General features: G+C 37.2%; 1 protein-coding gene across 5 annotated transcripts in view; it reads right to left on the bottom strand.

Moving 5' to 3' along the window:
* The window catches only part of cep170ba (centrosomal protein 170Ba), a 49,878-nt gene that overhangs the window by 16,363 nt on the left and 14,569 nt on the right, over window positions 1–18,946 (bottom strand). For all 5 annotated transcript variants that reach the window (XM_088648485.1, XM_088648486.1, XM_088648487.1 and 2 more), the window contains exons 4-9: window positions 18,364–18,442; window positions 17,275–17,333; window positions 16,177–16,315; window positions 8,693–8,809; window positions 5,042–5,539; window positions 3,379–4,253 (exon numbers count right to left, since the gene is read on the bottom strand). In XM_088648485.1, the coding sequence (XP_088504611.1) occupies window positions 3,379–4,253; window positions 5,042–5,539; window positions 8,693–8,809; window positions 16,177–16,315; window positions 17,275–17,333; window positions 18,364–18,442 (1,767 nt within the window). The remainder of the gene's footprint in view (window positions 1–3,378; window positions 4,254–5,041; window positions 5,540–8,692; window positions 8,810–16,176; window positions 16,316–17,274; window positions 17,334–18,363; window positions 18,443–18,946) is intronic.

Raw genomic sequence — 18,946 nt, 5'->3', positions numbered from 1 at the left:
TATTTAGCTCTCATTGCAGGTACACCTTAATTTTACATGTTGTTCAAAAGCACAAAATTTTCACACCCAGGCAAATTAGGTTAAAAAAAAAACGACATGCCAAACACTTAAACAACAGGGTCCAGGAGTAAACTGAGTCATTTTTTCACATACTCAGAATTTTGCAGTGGTCTGGCATTTAAGCATTTAATTACGGACACAGTTAACTACAAAAGCTAAGGATTATGAATAAAGTGACAGAATTATAGTTATTTATTATTATAGTATTACATGGCCTAATATTATGACCGCCATGTGTATGCAGGTTATTAGAGAGCTATCTAGTTAAAACTGTAAATTCAGAAGTACAAAATCAGCTAAATCAGGTTCCACTTTGGAATTACATGGCTGATTTTACACCATCCTTGAAATCGCACAACATATTGTACATCATGGAACAGTGATATTTAATGTCTAAAGGCAGCTGCTTGAAATGGGTCCTAAGCTTTTTGCTTTGAATCAATTTAAGTGCATCTTTTCCCATGCGTTTCAAGTAATATCTTTTAAATTCTTATAAATAATTTCAATTTTACAAGTCTAAAACAGAAGCCTAACAGAATGCAGCAGACAAATTAATTGCAGCTGACATGCCTTTCTCTTCCTTGTACAGAAATACAAGGGTCATGAACAAAAGACAGCTAAATTTGGAAGTGAGGAATATGAAGGCCAAAGGCTGGACCACTGCTTTTCATTCAGCCCTGGGGAGATTTCTGATTGGTGTGTTCGCACTCATTGCTAGCATGACGCATCAGGGGAGCATGGTCCAGCATGCACAAGGGACACAGGGGAGGGTCAGAGACTTGGAAGAACAGGATAAAATGCAGGTAAATAAGGCTGCTTAGGTTGGAGTTGTTCGCAACTTTAGCAGGAAGTAGAATTATATTTTACAGCATTTTACCCAAAAGATAAATTATTTTTGCCATCACTCATAAAAATAAAAAACAAGCATCACAACAATCTTCAGGTTTTATCTCCTACAGACAGTGATGTTTCTCCTGGACTCAGTCCAAAAGATAAGCCTAGAAGTCATTTGTCACTAAAGGAAACACACTTTACGTACTCAAACTACAGATGTCAGACAATCCTCTCTTCTATGGCTGTTCGAAGAGCTTCTTTTTTTTTTCCTTTTTTGAAGTTAGCATTTAAAACAATATTGAATCAAATCAGCGTTGAAAGGCTAAGGACAGTAAAAAGGGAACTGCAGTCCCAATTTCTCAGAGCGATTATTAGGTCTCGGTAACAAAATAATTTTGTTGACATTATTGAAAAAAATGTAAAATTTCAAATTAAACACAAAATCATGAACTCACAATGTGAAAGTATTGTAAGTCACCACGTAGTCGCAAACTCGCATTCAAGTTTCTACAAATTGCAACAAGCCCTTCCTGCTCACTAGTCTCCTTAATAACTAATATAATGTGATGTACAAATGAATAAATACAGGTTATGCAGCAGACAATTCACTGCAGAAATGTTCCAAAATTGATTGGCATGGAGAGTTAACATTGTATTTGTTGGCAAAACTGTCTTAAAACCGAAAGCAATATTTCTATTGCATTAAAAGCTACTGTATGTATTCATAAGCCTGCTTGTTTACAATGTCATAGGGCCGGCACATATCTCCGGAAGTTTTGTCGTCTCATTTTGAATCGCATACCTGGAAATTGAGTTTATTTTGTGATGAAAACGAGAGAATTTACAAGCTGTTTACATTTTACTTTCATTGAGGTATGAAATGCACTCATCAATGCCGATTCTTTCGAACCCCCGAAATATGAAAATAGCATTAAAGTTCCCCTTTAATATATGGTAATGACAAAGTCAGATGTTGGGTTTTATTAAGGAAGAGCCTTATATCACTTTATTACTCACACTGAATGTAAGTAGTAATATAATTTCTCTTAAGATGGTGTCGTTCCGTTATGACACATACCACAGGGCTTAATTTTGACTTGAAGCTTAAAGCCCTGAAGGCCTAATTGGTCTTCTATAGCAGATGAAAAAAGCTTAGCTGGTCTCTCAAGAAATGATATAATGTTCTTTTCTCAATGCTGTGAGGAACTTTCTAAGTAATTGGTTGTAGGTTTTCTAATTTATAATCAGAATCAATGTCTTATGACTTTGTCAACATTGCAAAAAGTTACAAATAGATAACAAGGAATCACAGCTTACAAAATAACATTGTAAGAAAAGATGAGGAGTGTTTACTTTTGAGAAATTGTTGTCCCTGTAATAAACCGTATTTATATGCAATACTGCCATACTAAATAAAAACATGACAAAATTAGAATATCTACCATAATAATCCAATGATTCCACCAAAATGGTAGTGATGGAACACAAAAAAATACAGAAAAAGACTCCAGAAGCTTGCAAAAATGACACTTTTTATTTTTATCAGTTATTATCAGAGACTGATTAATTGACTAAATATTCACTATCTCAAGAATGCTAACAATATTGATCTTGGTAAAAAGGTTTGTTAAAGAAAGGACCCTTCCGTAGTCTGCCATTTACCTGCTCAACTTTATCTGCTCATTCACAGTATCTGCTCAAGTCTTTTCTGAAAAATATTTTATGTTGCATGTACAGTGCTGTTACAATACGTACAAAATGTGAGAGCTTGACTGTGTTTTACAGGAAATATATAACTGCTCTGGCAGACTTTTTCAGTTTGCTTGGTACAATTTACAAGATGACACTGGAAAGTCATAAGCAGACTGTGTAAACACACTGCTGGGTATATTTCATATTCTGAGTGCTCTATATTTAGATGAAAATCCATTTTCTCCAGGACAACGTAAACAACCTGGATCAATTTGTTTTGCTAGAAAAAACAGTGAATGATTCCACAGAACACAAATACTGTATTTAACAGACCAATGTCCAGATTACATATAAATTTTAACAACTCACCAACAGAATATTACACATTACCCGGAATATGATAGACTTAAGACAACCAAATGCCTGCCAGTACTGAATTTGTAATGTCATCAGGAGGGAATCTGAGGACAACTGTGACAAGTCTAACATGAAGTGACCTGTTTTTGTGATGTATGGGTTGAAGTTTTGACTTAATCAGGACCTTAAAGTCTTAAATACTGCCAATTACAATTGATGATCAGATTATTGTCATTGTTGTATTTTTGTAGTGAGATTAAAATTCCTGTGGAATGAAGATTTTATAGGCCACATAAAATGAACTAACTTAATTACAAACATACTTAATACTCTGCAACATAAATGGGAACTTATGGAATGTCACTACTGACACTGAACAAAAAACATACCATCAAGGCAATAAGTGATTAACACGTACTGTAGGACTCCCCTTACCTGATCAATCATGTTGCGGGCCTCTTCCACCTCTTTGTCTTGGGATTCGGTCTCAATGGTGTAGGTTCCAGCATCACTGAGGCTGTCCTCTTCCTCATTCCTCAAGGCTTTTGAGGATTTCAGATCCATGCCACAGACAGCAAGGGGCAACAGTGGGGCTGGGACAGGAGTAGAAGACTGAAGAGGAAGTGAAGACTGAGGAGAAGAGAGAGCAGGAGGATGAGAGAGGGAAGGAGAAACCAGAACTGGTGGAGCAGAAGCAGGAGGCGGAGATGTCTTTTCACGGGTTGGAGAGACGCCATGGGCTGACTCTCTCAGGAACTCTGCCGCAAATTCCTGGGCCAGCTTGGACTTCTTTCCCATGCTTCCAAAGGGCTTGACAGTGACAGAAGTGCGGGAAGAGAACAGAGACGATCCTGTGCAGAGGCGATCTTCAGTCTTCTCCCTTTTCAGGGAACTCGCCCGCTGAGGTGCACCATGGGTCTTCAGAGGCACTGTGACCTGCTGCGTTGGTGGGATGTGACCTGACGCCACCATGGCAGTTTTCTCCCCAGCCAGGGCCCCCTTACGCTTCTCCAGCTTAGCTTTCAGGGCGGAGTAAGAGTCGGCGTGGGCCGAGTTGTGAGTGAAAGACTGAGATCTTTTCTTGCGGGGGTTGTCATCAAAAAACTCAATAACGAAAGCCTGCTGGTTGAGCACCTCCTCCGGTTCCGGCTTGGCCTGGCTCCGAGGGGGAGAGTGTGATCCCAGTGGAGAGCAGGCTGGCTCCGAGGGAGCCAAAGGGGCAGCTGGCTGGTGATGCTGCTGTTTGTCTGGTTTCTCTGCCAGGATGGGGTCCTCAGAGTCACTCTGAGTCCCATCTTCATGATGATGGCCTGCACAGAACACAAACGCGTGGAAAAGAGTTTTCTTTAGACTAGAGAGCAGAAATGAAAATATTTCAAAAACAGTCCTCCTTTACATATGAATAGGAAAACTGTGCTTTTTGTCAGATCTCAGATTCCTTGTTTGTCTACTCACAAAGAAGGGGAGACAACAAACTGTAGAGAAAAAATTAACTTTATACAATTTATTTAAGCAACTAAGTCAATTGATTAATTCTCATTTTACAATGATAATTTGTACAGCAGGACTTCACTCTTAATCTGAACAAGAATATCCTACCTAGGATAGAGGCCCAAGGCTCAGAGTCCAGAGCCTAAACCACTAACTACTCAACACTGATTTATTTACTCACGATTACATCTCTTTCTACACTTATAATCGGGTAAGTACTAACAAGGGGCAAAACTGCACAATCAAAGCTTAAAGTTTAAAATTAGTGGAGTTTTTTGCGTTCTCACTAGAGCTATAGTATACTGCAACTGTTTTTAGTAATTAGTACTCTAGCAAAGTTCTATCAATATTTTATTTATTGAAATATTATCAATATTTCCCATTTTATCTAACCGTTCCACTCAGTAAGACATGCCAGTATGTTCAGTGTTAAGTGCTTATCCTAGAGTCTTACCTAACAAGCACAAAAGAAAATTACAAAGAAAAGGTGAAAGAAATGTTTTTACAAAATGTTTTACAAAAAAGGTGAAACGCGGTCACAAACCGTTCCCAAGCATAAAAGATGTGTGAATTGCGGCTTTGAAAAACAACAGGGGAGAGAACTCACCTTTCAGAATCTTGACATGGACGGGCAGGTCGCTCTTGGTGCTGTAAACATCCTCGGAGGGGGGCTTCCTCCTCATCATGCTGGGGTCACTGTGGACCAGCCAGTCCGCCACCTTGCTCTCAGCAGACATCACCTCAGTAGGGGTGGCCAGATCCTTGCCAGGCAGCTTGCGCTGGCGGTAGGAGAACTTGGTGACATGGTCCTTGATCTTCATCTTGCCCGGTGTGCACTCGTCAAACTCAATGGTGAAGGAGGCGTGGCTCTGGACGACAGGTGGGGTGGGGGTGGTAGGCACTGCCAGAGTGTCCGTGTCCTTGGTGGGAATCTCGTGGACCTCAGTCTCTGGTGACTTGGTGTGCTGTTGGAACTCCTTGGTGGGGATCTCGAAATAGCTCGGCTCCCGCCGGTAAGAATAGATGGACTTACCCTGCGATTCTCTAAAGTCAGAGATGGTGCCATTTATTTCTGGGTCATGCCTTGTGCTGTCCTTGGGGCTCTCTGTTGGTAGAAACCAAAAAAGCCTATAAGGACAGCAATCAATTACAATACACATGTCAGAAAAAAAAACATTAATTTTATAGCACACACATGAAAATAGAGAGCCTGCAATGCTTGAGCAGTCTAAGAACTGAAAGGCTTTTTCTAAGTGTAACATTCTAGTACACACCAATCAATCTTTTATTAATTACAAGACATGCCTGAGGACAGATTACCTGAACATGCTGCTACTTGTTACTATCACATCTAATGTGTTCTCACTTAGGAATTTATACCAAACGTTCTATTTAAATGAACAAGTACAGAACCTGTAAAGTAAAACAAGGTCTCACTGCTATAAATTTACATGCACTGTACAATGTATGATAACAAGCAGAGTATTTTAGACACACTACTGCAGCAAAATCACCTGCTTAAACAGACTGATTTTTTTACTTTCTTTCACATACTGTACAATTCTACATGACTCAAAGATTCTAAACATACTGCCTTTCTGACATCTTCATAATTCAGTCACAATTTATACATTAAAATTAAATTTAAATTAAAATAATGAGCTAAAACTAATAAAAGTAAATGAACACTTGAGTAAACATAAATCAAAATGGCCACTTATTTTTTGATGAAGTTGTTCAAAAATGTTTTATTCTTTCTCCGTAGGCTAAAGACGTTTGGCATGTGTCACATATCCAGGCCAACTTCTACACGTGCGCTATTGAGAGCATCCTCACTGGTTGCATCACTGCCTGGTATGGGAACTGCTCCACCCGGGATCGCAAAGTACTGCAGACGGTGGTGAAGTCAGCACAGCTCATTACCGGCTGTAAACCACCAAGCATCCAGGATATCTACTCAGCCAGATGTCCAGGTCCATTCTCAAGGACCCCAGTCATCCCAGTCACAAACTGTTTTCTCTCCTACCATACAGTAAATGGTACCCAAGCATTCAAAGTCCAACAGATTACATAACAGCTTCTACCTCCAGGCAATAAGACTGCTAAATAGCCAAACTGCAGTTTGTTCAGCAAATCACGTGTAATGGCTACACGGACATACAGTTTTCATTCTATTCGGCATACTGCACTACTTGGACATAATGTATTGCATACACCCTGGACACATTGCAGCTCTATTTATATTGAGTTTTGTCTGAGTTTATTTTATTCAATTTCTATTGCACTTTTATCTATTATTATGTAACCTTATCTTGTAACTTTAATTTTGTGATTTTATCTCATTTCCAGCAACTATTGCTGCATGCTGTATTGTTGTGCATTTGATAAATAAACTTTGATTGATTGATAACATATTAGCCTTTACAAAGCTGTTTCACTGTAAAAAAAAACAGAAAAGAATGAACTTGGTCTTCAACAACTAAATAGAAACAGCTTCCTGCTAAACATTTGTAAATCACAGGTTTCCTATTATGACAAATTTGTGAAAAGGCACTCACTTTAGGCTCTTTGCAAATAGCAGGGCAGATACATTCCATGCACTTCACTATGATCTTCCCCATTAGTATTAAACTGCATTGTTCCCACTGTAGCTAATTTGCATTTTTCTCAATGCACTGGGCTGTTGCTATAAACATGTTTCCATTTTTCAGGGTACATTCAGGGCCATCCTTAAAAGTTTGAAATTTTTTAATGCTCAGCCTCAGACTCATGAACATTCATCTAAATACTGCAAGGAGTTTTCCCACCAGTGCTAAACCAGCACTAAACAAACATATCTCTGTCTAAGCAGCTCCAATTTTTTCATCATTTGCTTTTCAAATGAAATGCTACATTTCCATGATAAATTGGTTTTCCTCTCATCTATCCATGATTCAGCTGAGCTCACTGATTTATAAGGGAAACCTACCAGCAGACTAGTTTTTATATAATTTGTCTGTTGATTTGGAAAAAAAGCCAGACAACAGAACATTTTTTCATACTCATTCATATCAGACAGTTATGAAGACTACTGCAGGTCTAAATCAAAATTATACAACTTGCTTACAAATACTGCAGGGACTTCAAATTTGAGAAGGCAATTTATATTACAAATACACCACTTAGCACCAGGCTGTTACATTCTCTAAATGGGAAAATGGTCCAGTAAAAATAAATACCAAGAAAGATCCAAAAACCTTTATAGAAAATAAAAGTATTTGGAAAGCTGTTAGAAAGAATAATGCTCCTTGCACTTGCTTATAGATATTAATCCTTCAGTTGAGATTTCTAGGCTTTACAGCTTAATGGCATGTCAAGGTGAAAGCATTCTTAGAGGTTACTTGAGCTATGAATTAGGGCCCAATAAATCTTCAGCCTGTCAATACCATACTGACAAGAAATGATCTGAAAACGCAAGAATTCAGGGTCCCAGAGCATGTCCACTAGTAAGGACACTTGCCCACTGATCCTACAATCCAAGTATTATGGGTTCAAGCCTCGGTTATGTAACTAGCTGACTGTGACTGGGCTTCCACAAACTGTGGTGCAACACTGGCTGAGATATCCCAAGGGGAGGTTTGTGATTAAGTCAAGTAAGGTCCTAGGATCTAGTCCTCTCCTCCAATCGAGGCTGAACCTGCATGGCACGGTGTAGCTTGTGACAACCAATGACTAGAAGGTAGGCGAGTTGTCTCATGGGAGGTTGCAGAGTTTGTGGCCAAGAGCCAAGACGTGATAAACACACGATTTGTGACTCTAAATTTTAAAAAAATAGTAATAGGGTTAAAAAAATAGTAATTCTAGATTTAAAAAAGGGTCACAGAGGAGTCAAAGCCTATCCCAGCGAGCAACAGGCACAAGGCAGGATACAGCCTGGACAAACACCAGTCCATCACTGGAAAGACACACAGACCCAAACTCACACAATGGCCAGTTTTCCCAGAAGCCAATTAACTCACGAGTATGTCTTCGGACTGTGGGAGGAAACTTTAGCACCTAGAGAAAACCCACCTGAACACAAGGAAAACATACAAACTCCAGGAAGAAAGCACCTCAGGTTTTCTGACCTCAGTACTATGGGGAAGCAATACTAAACATTGCTCCACTGTGCCGCCCGGAATGAATAATGAATAATGTAAATATATGTAGAAATATGTAAATTCAATACAATAGGCCTTTCATTTAGACTAAAACTGAATATGACCTCAATATCTCTGACCTGAATGAGGCTCATCTGCTCTTCGTCCCTCAGTGTGGTGCACCTTGTTCCCAGCATCATCCTCCCCCCACCATGAGGGCTGGCCATAGAGGGGAGTGGGACGAGACATCGGGGTCTCTGGACACAGAAGAAACAGAATATCATCACAACATGGCACCGGGTACAGTGCAGTTATCTTACAAGGCACAACTTTTTCCATCAGCAATACACTGTACAAAAGGAGCTAACTTTCATAACCAAGGGGTATTAAAATGTGATGATCCCAGACCAGAGGATTTAGAATCTTCTGCTGTCTTTGTGAAATATGTGCTCAAGTTTTACAATATGCAAGATTCATGTTTAAGGAAAAGGGGATTAAAAAAATATATGAAAAAATTACCCAAATTTTCTCATCACACTGATGATAGATAAGCATATGCAAGGGCATTGCAAAATACAGTCATTGCAACCTGAAGATTTTCAGTTTATAAAATGACTTCATGTTTTGAATGTTGGATGAGTCAAGCTACCCAGTGGTTATGATCAACTGTTTAGATAATAACAATCAAAACGACCAGGGTTGGAAAAAGAAACAGAGGCACAAGTAAATGACATTTCCATCATGTACAATTATGAATTACATCAAAGAAAATAATAAAGACAAAAAAAACATATTATACTGTTTACATTAAACAACACTATATTGTAGGTTAAAAGGAAAAGGCAACCGTATGGAAAAACTGACTTGTGGCCCCTATCAAACACCTGGAAAAACTACATATTATTTATTGCACTTTTATTCTGTGTAAAATAAGACTATTTTTAACAAAATCAAAACAAAACCATAACTGTTAATATAGTTTAGCTTGTGAAATCAGTCATATTTAAAAATTAATATCCAAGCATGTGTTCTTTGGTTTAAACATACGTGGATTGTGACATGGCTAAAGACCACCAAACTGCAGACATCCTCCTGAGAGGTGTGAAGGTTTTTGCCTTTTAAAATCACCAGCAAGTTTATTTTAATACTGTTAATGAAATATATGTAACTACTGCCATTGTATTGAGACAGTAGTCTCCCAAGAAAAAAACAAGCTTCTGAAAATTAATTTTCTAAGAGTCCTTATCAAGCAAGATGTTGAGACATTATGGAATTATTTTTTTCTTCCACTGACTACATTCTTTGTGAAGTCATCTGCATCATATAATCAATAAAGTAAAACATGACAAAAAGCAATTTAACACTACAAATAGCACACATTGTATTATTACGTATTGAGCAGTCTTCATTTCATACCAAAATTGTGCATCTGCAGCAAGGACTGCTAAAATAAATGGGATATGTATTGCAATTGACTGTATTTGTCGCTGAACAGCACCACATCTCTGTAAATTTGTTATGGGAAAATATGGATGCAAACATGCAGTTTTGCCCCTACCAACAGTCAAACAAATGAAAATCCTTTTGCTGTTGGTTATACAGTATACAGCACATTTAGCATTGTATCCTCTAATCTTCAAATGCATGGTGATGATGTCACAAACTAGAATATACAATTTGTGAAATACACTACTATTCAGGATTCTTTGAAAGCTACATTTATGTCTTCTATCAGATACATCAGAGAAAAGGGCTGGCTTGAGGGTAAAAGGAACAAAATGTGTGCATCTGGTGAAATCTTATCCCTGGCAATCACTGGGAGGCCAGGACTGAAAGCAAGATACTGAGATATAGACTTCTAAAAAGCTCAAGACATGTAGCCCAGACTATGCTGACTACAATAAACCAGGATGTCAGAAACGCCTCGCAGGGCGAGGCAGGTGTTGCCAAGGAAACATGACAGCACATGCAAACCTAAAAGAGAGTTACAGCACAAACAACACAGGCAAGATGGCACTGGTGCTTGGAAATTAAATAAACAGAATCCAGAAACATAGCCGTCATACCAATGTGATAAAATAATTATGATCATTTCTAATGAAGAACAGCTTTGTATGCTTGTTTAAAATGAAGCATTTCTACATTTTAAAAGTTCTCTACATATAATATATGCAGTGCTTAAATCCAGTCTGAATGCGGGCCTCCTGAAAATTTCCATGTTAAAACTGGTTTAGCTTGAAAGAAAAATACCTTTTGAGTTAACAAGTCACTGATTCTTACTTGTGGTAGAACAAAACCACTACGAAAAACATAAGCTTGCAAATTATATGCCAGATAGATTTTGTAGTCTCTTATTACAGAGAAACTGCTGCTTGTGGATTTCTTAAAATAAAAGATGACTTAATGGACAAAACCTAACAAGAAAAAATGCATGATGTGTCTTCTGGGGAATTTATTTTTAACAAAATGAAAGAAAAAACCTTTTTAACAAAACCTTTTTAACAAAATGAAAGAAAAAACCTTTTTAAAACCATAGAATTGCCTTTTAAGTAGACTGTTCTATAGGGCAGATTTTTCACAATATCAGGCCTGTAAGAAATGCCTGCATGAAAAACTCAACAAGTTAACATTGATTGCAGGCACAGAACTTCTATTGCAAAAAAATGATCTATTCATACAACCTTATAAATGAAGAATTCCAAGATTCCTCAGGGAAAGAAAGTGTGGAGAACACAAAAAAGGATCTATGGATATAGTTGTTGTGACAGTCTGTTGGTTCTGCTCAGATTATCTACTGTACTAACCAGCCAAGCAAAACATTTCCTACCAACATCTCAAATGTAATATGATGAGAAAGGAAAAAGATAAACATAAAAAGATCTGTAACCTCTCTTACAAAGCACTGCAGTCAGCACAACATTGGTTACAACATCAGTACAACACTTGAATTTACACTTCATATACAACAATGCCTCACTGAATTGTGAATAAAAGTCACAGCAGGATGGAAATCACAACTGTTTAATAAAATGTTATTTGAAATTACATTTACTATCTGAAACCAGCCAAATACTAAAGTACTAGCTTGATTCTCCCATTTTATTTCACCACAGATTGCTTCCTCGACAAAGGAAATGAAATATTTTGCCATCACAATAACAATGTCTCGCTCTCAAAAGGGTGTGGAGCTGCATCACTTACGCTGAGCTTCAGGTGAGGTAGAATTTATAGAATGTTATTCCAGGACACAAAGCCACTGGAACAACTTTCCTGATCTACACTGCGCAATCTAAAATATATCCTTTCAAAATTAACACATCAGTTAATTGTGAAATAATGAGACTCTGGAAGAATAAAACAACAAGAATGGCTGCACGACCTTTCTGCTTGCAGCTACTGGGACTTGTTTTAAAGTGAGTCACTAATCCCAACTGGCAGGAGAAGGGAACAAAAAGCAAAGCAATCTCGGGCACACAGTTCACAAAAGGATTTACTGTGTGACTTTGCAGGTGGTTTATATCTTTGGTTTCCTTCCTGACGTCTTATTTCTTACTTGTCTCTTGACCCATTAAACATGTTCTTAAGAGGTTCCCAGTACAGTAGTTCTTCTGCTCAGACTGCCATTTGACATTCTTTCTGACTATTCCCATGAAAACTGTTTGTGAAATGTCTCCTTCAAGATGTATGGAAGCCAAGTAAGGCAAGCATAGCCATTAAATGTGTGTAGATTTAGCTGTACTTCACAAATTATTCAATTTTTCACTTCAAAGTACAATATATGAAGGATGCTAGTGCAAATAGCTCTGTACCCACAAATTCTCCCAACCCCATTTAATAAATTAATTCAATAAATTAATAAAGTCTTAATAAAATTTGACTTTTGCTGGAGTTGTTAGTTCGTCATATGAACTAATGCAATAAGAATTAGAAATGTTAGGATATGTACAGTATGATGCAGAAATAACAGGAAATTGAGGACAAAAGCATTTCTTTGACTTTATATCATGAATAGAATTAGACTGATTTATTAGTATGGGACGCATAACATCTTCCCAATACAACCTTTCTATATTTGATTCCATCGTTCTGTAAAAAGTACAGCCTGCTTCACATGTCTCATGTCCCAAATACCAGGAACTACTAGTCATTCAGGAAAGCCACAAAATAGATAGCAACGTTTACAATCACTATCTAAATCACTTTTAACTAAAAGAGTTATTTAAAAGCAATCTGCAGATCAATTACACAAATCATTGCCATTTGTACAAATGTGTTATCGCCACCACTAAAGAAGTGTGTGTACAAAATATTCTATTCTAGAATGAAAAGGTGACAATATTAACTATATTGGCCTTTATTGGGTACCTGATAGGAACCATAAGATATGTTCATTTATTAACTTAAAATGTATTGGATGGCATCGACATTGAAGCCTGTCAAAAAACCTTTTTAAAAAATAGATATTATTATCAAAACTTATTAGATAATGTTAATAGACAACGTTAACAAAAATGTACATTACCTAGTTCATTTTTGTTTTAAAAAAGACACACTTTCACATTTCGAAGACGAATGATCACATTCACACATCAGACTTCAGAAACGCTCCTGCTGGCTTTTCACAAAAAATCGGCATTTCCCATCGTTAGGAAAAGCATTCCAAAATAACATCTGCACACCGAATACAAAACTTCCATTTTCCTAAGTTACATGCATGGTGCACATACCATTTATCCAAGATCTAAAAATACAGAAAACCAAAAGCCTTGCTTGAGCCAGCAGGCAGGAAAACTGTTTTCCCCAATTTAGCCTCATTTTACAGTTTAAGCAAATCTATTGTATATTAAAGTCTCAACAACATTGAGACTTTAATATTTTGATAGAATATCCTTTATCTACTTGAAAATATTGTCTTGATTACAATTAAGGAGTTGTTAGCTCACATTCAGTGTCCTTCAGCATGCGTACAGTTCTCTATAGAGAAATAATCAGTAACACACACAAAATTAGTTGGGTTTGGTCAGACTAAATACAGTGCAGACTAGCAACAGGCCTAGAGCCAACAGTCTGCCTTCTGTACAGCAGCAGGATGTGACAGACGCTTTAAACTGCCAGCAAAGCAAGACTTGAGAGCTCTTCCCTTTAACTCACTTGGAACACCCAAGACCTTCACAGAGCCTTACAGAATATAGTTGTTATGCACTGAAACAAGTATCAAGTAACAATGAATTTCTTGTTAATTCTGCTCTGAAAGGAAAGACCAAAGACTAACTAGGGAATTCCTGATTTTAGATAAAATTCTAATTTATCTGTACTTGTAATCTAAACTAAGTATTACTTACTCATTTTATCAAGCATATTTACCAAACAATCAGATCAGAGTTTTGCTTGTATCACAACACAGTTAGTTCTCAAATATGCTCCATTGTGGGTGTAATTGCTTTTCTGATATTTGATTGAATAACATCTGAAATTCAGGCCACCGAAACCCTCAGCTGAGAATTTTACATACAGTAAGTAACTCTTGGTGAGCTGAGTGAGCTGGTATGATCCTAAAGTGATCATTCTTAAAATTTCATAGAGCACTACGAGGACTGTGTCATTTTCTGTTCAAGAAGTCTAAGCTCAATGTGACATACCTGTGTGAACACACCAAGGAACTTCTTTATTTGTATAAACTCCTTGACTGATGTCTTGATCTGTAAATGTGAACTGCTCCCAGGTGTGACCTAGGTCAGTGATGGGAGGTTAAAGGGTTCACAGACTCCTTGAATGGCAATGCTTTCAGGTGAGAATTATATTTAGAGCAGAAAAATCTAAAATGAATTCAGATGCTTAAAGTGTTCTTAAAAATAAAACTAGCAGATGTTAAAAAGAAAAACGTGCAACTTCTTATTATCTCAGACAGCTGTCAGCACATTCTATTATTATGACAGGATGTCGCCCAAGAAACAGACTTTAAAATTTACATAGAAAGAGCTGCTCTCTGCACACCCATACTGTAACCCTTCATTTTTGTCAGTACTTCACCATTTCTGCTTAAACACATCAGAAGTCAGGATCAAAGGTATCTGCCAAAGGTCTCTCTTCTATAAAGTGTGCACATTGCAGTTGATGTGGTCTTCTCTAAAAAAATAATTTTCATAGTATTTAAAAAAAACAACCTGTCTGTGTAAACTTATTTTTAGTTATATTTCCCTGTAAACAACAATCTGCAGGGAAAACGCAAATGTACAATGTGTCATTGTTATGTGAAGTACATCACAACTTAACTTTTTATTTAAAGTTGTATATTATGTGAGAACTTTGTACACCCTGGCACTGTATATGTCTAAAAGGAAGAAAGCACAGCTTTCACATTACATTAACTCATAAAGAGATTACAGTTTTACATTTATTATAACTTGGGTGAATTCTACTCCAAATTCAGATACAGTATCTTTCTAAAAACATAGGTAAAAGTTTAATTGAAAACAAATAAAAAATATTTTTTATCTTAAAAGGAAATAAAGATTTGCTGTTGAAATTGTGTTTTTTTTTCAGCAAAAACAAATGAAAAACGTTTAGACCCAAATATACAGCTGACTACTCTCAAACAAATTCAAAACCAACCTACATGTTTTATATAATACAGGTCCTTTCTTGGTCTTAGACTAACGGTGATGCCTTTAAAAAGCCTACAGCAGTTCTGCATTAGTGCACATCTATGCTCAGAAACCCAGGAACATATCTATTTCAGATGCTTCAGCATGGTGGAAGATCTTTCAAACTTCTCAGCCATGGCAATATCACAAGTTTGATGAATACCGTCTTGTGCTATAATCAAACATTATCAAGGTCAAGCTTCCCATATAATTTTCATCTATAATTACCTACCCTATGTCAACTTCACTAACAGAAGACGGGATCAGTCATTTTGCTCATAGATATATTTAGTGTCATTTTGTAAATTGGCATTTTTTCGAGATCACTTTCTGCCTTAAAGTGGTATATAAATATATATTGGAACTTAAAAAACAAATGTTTTTGGTATCAATTCACATTTGTTGCATTTTAATTCCGCTTATTACTTGTCGTATATTCTAAGATTGAATTTAAAATTTAAATGCACCTTAAAAATGTTAGAACTGAAATGCATTTATAGTAAATAAAATAAAATTGCAGCTCTGTAATGTAAGAAGCACAATAAAACTTAGCTTTCAGAAACAAGAAAAAACAAACAATGCTAAAAGATGTTGTTCCAAGATTACAACAGAGTGGTAAGCATTTTCCTAATACTGGCTCCCCAAAAACACATAAGGGCTTGATATCCAAGATTAATTACTGACAAGTAGTTCAGGTGGGTAGCTGCGTCAGCATGCATAGGCTGCAAAGGAACAAGTAATAGGTTTATTCCATGCTGAAAAAAAGAAGAAAGAAAACACAACGTTTCGGCCGTGGAGCCTTCTTCAGGTGTGTGAAGAAGGCTCCAGTGTGTAATTACTGACAAGGCAAGTATCAATTACACGAACAGGTCAATTAGCTGGCAGCCATTCAAAACTCGAAGTAAACTCGGTATTTCTCAACAGCGCAAAGGAGTTGGTAGCCAATTTTGAAGCAGCAGCAGTAAGGTATATGAAGTTACCTGACGGGCATTTGCGTTCTCCTTTCTCCAGTTTACACCGGGAGGAATCTAAACCTCCTGCCTTCTCGTCAGAGTGCTCAGTCTTCGTGCCCTCAGGCCCCTTCACGCTCATCTGAAGCTGGCTTGTGTACTTCTCATGCTGAAACGAGAGTGGTGAAGACCAAGAGTCAGTGCATCTGAGTGCTGAGAAAGGACACATGATAGTCTCCTTTTCCCAGTTCTTATCCAAATCCGTAGTAAACTCTGCATTCTTGCTCAGCACAGGCAATGAACTATTCATTGCACGAGTAATAAACACTTTACCACACAGTACCATTAAAGACATCTACACAAATGTCTAGGATTCCAAATTTTAGCCTAGGCTTGAAAAATGGACACATTTTATACTGACAATGTTCTGTGCTTCACCAAGATTTACAGGTCCAGAAGCTCAAAGCAGTGACAAATGTTTGAAATTCAAAAGTGAGGGAGGGAGTTACATAATGCTTAATCAGGCAAGAGCACTTTCACTGTTTTAGAAAATGTATTTTTAATGATTTCTGAACAAAGAATAAACAGGTTTCAGTTAATAGGTTATCTGGTCCGTGCATTACCAAAAACATTCTTGTGTCCTAAAGTAGGTAGAAACTATGAAATGAGGCATTGTAACAGAGTCTGTTCAACTCAAAATCTGGTCTGAAAACAATATCCATGAGAATGGTGACTCAGTAATACAAAACCAAATCTTCCCCCATCAAATGACAGATTGCAAACACTGGGGAAATCCAGACAGACATTCTAAACAGCCTGGCAACTTTCTTTATTTTGAGAGTCCGTTATTTGTTTCTGCTGCTACCAGCTCCACATGTTAGATCCAACCAGAGACTTATCTTAATCTGTGGCAAACCTAATCAAGTGAATGGGAGTGGGAGGGGTAAGAAGTCTGTTTTTTTTTAATTTGCTCTTTAGTTTATAATCTGGCTTGGCCCTTGAAAGCTGTCAGCTGTTGTTTCGAGAGCAGAAATCACAGCAGCCAGGAAATCCCCACTAAGGGCTAGACTGGTATAGACTGGCATAGAAAATAAATGCATACGCACAATATTGCAACAGAACGCCTACCTTGAGGGCCTCTTCAGGAACCCTGTGCTGACTCCTTTCTAATACATAGACATGGGGATGTAACAGCTATGTTAAGAAAACTATAAATGTGAACGTAAAGAGTCATAACCACAAAGAAGACATGATTAATAAAGCATGGAGGAAAATGCATCATTGTATAGTTACTTTGAAAAGAAATATGATGATCGAAAACACATGTAAGAAGCTAACACTAAAGGGACATCGGCTTTTCTAAATCTTACAAAGTAGCCTCACGTTGTTTTTTCTTCCTCATCCTGAAACAAAACGACATAACAATCTGCATGCTTTTATTTTTCAAAAGCTTGCATTGCAGGCTCTATTGTTACCAAAAGCTAAAACCTACTAAAGGTAAACAGGCAGAATTATAATTATCCTGAAGAAGAAGCAAAATTCAATTTCTTAATAACATTCAGAAGCTCTCTTAGTGGCACACCAAGGGTTGCTTATGATCATATGCCGCATATATGGAAATAACCGATCCAAAAAATGATTCATAGCTGTGGTCTGTATACGTTTTTTAAAGCCAATTACACCAGCAGAATGTAATGAGGGGAAAAGCAACTTTAGGTTTCTTGATTTCAAACAATGAATGCAACTAATCCTGCTGTGCAAATGAATAGAAACATCTTTTCCTCACATTTATTTAAACTGTATTTTTAAGCTTTGGGCTTCATACTGTACATGCAAAAGCTTTTAGATTCAGCGGCCAACATAATCTAAAGCCCTCTGGCTAAACCATAGAGGATTAACATTTTGTCAGAGATTTGTGTCTCGGTCATAGTCTGTCTCTTTCCAACATTTTTCGTTTTGAAGGACAAAATGTGTTTGTTTTTTTTTTTTGGTTCAGTGTGAATGTACAATAATGCAGATTACATAAGCAAAGAAAGATTGTGGTTCATCAAATGTCATTTTCTAAAACTAACTCCATAGTATCAATGGGAAACAACTCTAGCAGTAAATCAAAATATCCAAATGAGCCTGTGAACCAGTAATATACTACAGAAATCTTTCTGAGCCAAAACAAGCAACAAACAAAAACCAACTATTAAAATATGTTGCAAAGGATATCGTATCCAAATCGTATGACATCGCCAAGCTTGAGCGTTATGTAGGTCTGGTCAGGAATTCTTAAATCATTAACGAACGTCTGTGGGGGGACAAAAAAACAGTTTATACACATATAGGATCACCATTTAGGCATGGACTGTCCCATGGAACAACATTTTCAATATGTTAATTGCAGTAAATAGGAAACAGAACAACAAGCCTACTGATTATTAACTTTCACCTTGATACTTGACACATCTTGTTACTGTAAAATTAAACCAAAAATTGTTTTTACTTTTCTGTAACCCTTGTAAGTTGCTGCGAAGAACGATGCCAGTCGAATCATTAACAAAAGAACCACCATTCAGGCAATGTTCTTATCTTAATCCTCACACCAGTATAAGGTTTATCTACAGTGCTTTGCTGCTTTTCTCCTCTTAGCATAAATTATAGTCTGCCAGTGACATCTGAAAAGTATTTGCATGGTGGATTACATCATTAGGGGATCATTATGTAATCCAGTGGCAGTACAATGTGGCCACTTGAGCACTTGAGTGAGACTGCTGGTAAAGACAGTGAAGCACAGGACTGTCTGGTGTCTGCA

This window comes from Lepisosteus platostomus, chromosome 10 (assembly GCF_059453375.1).
Source record: "Lepisosteus platostomus isolate fLepPlt1 chromosome 10, fLepPlt1.hap1, whole genome shotgun sequence".
Lineage (NCBI taxonomy): Eukaryota > Metazoa > Chordata > Actinopteri > Semionotiformes > Lepisosteidae > Lepisosteus > Lepisosteus platostomus.
The sequence above is the reverse complement of the archived record's forward strand: the minus strand, read 5'-3'. Positions and strand labels throughout refer to the sequence as shown.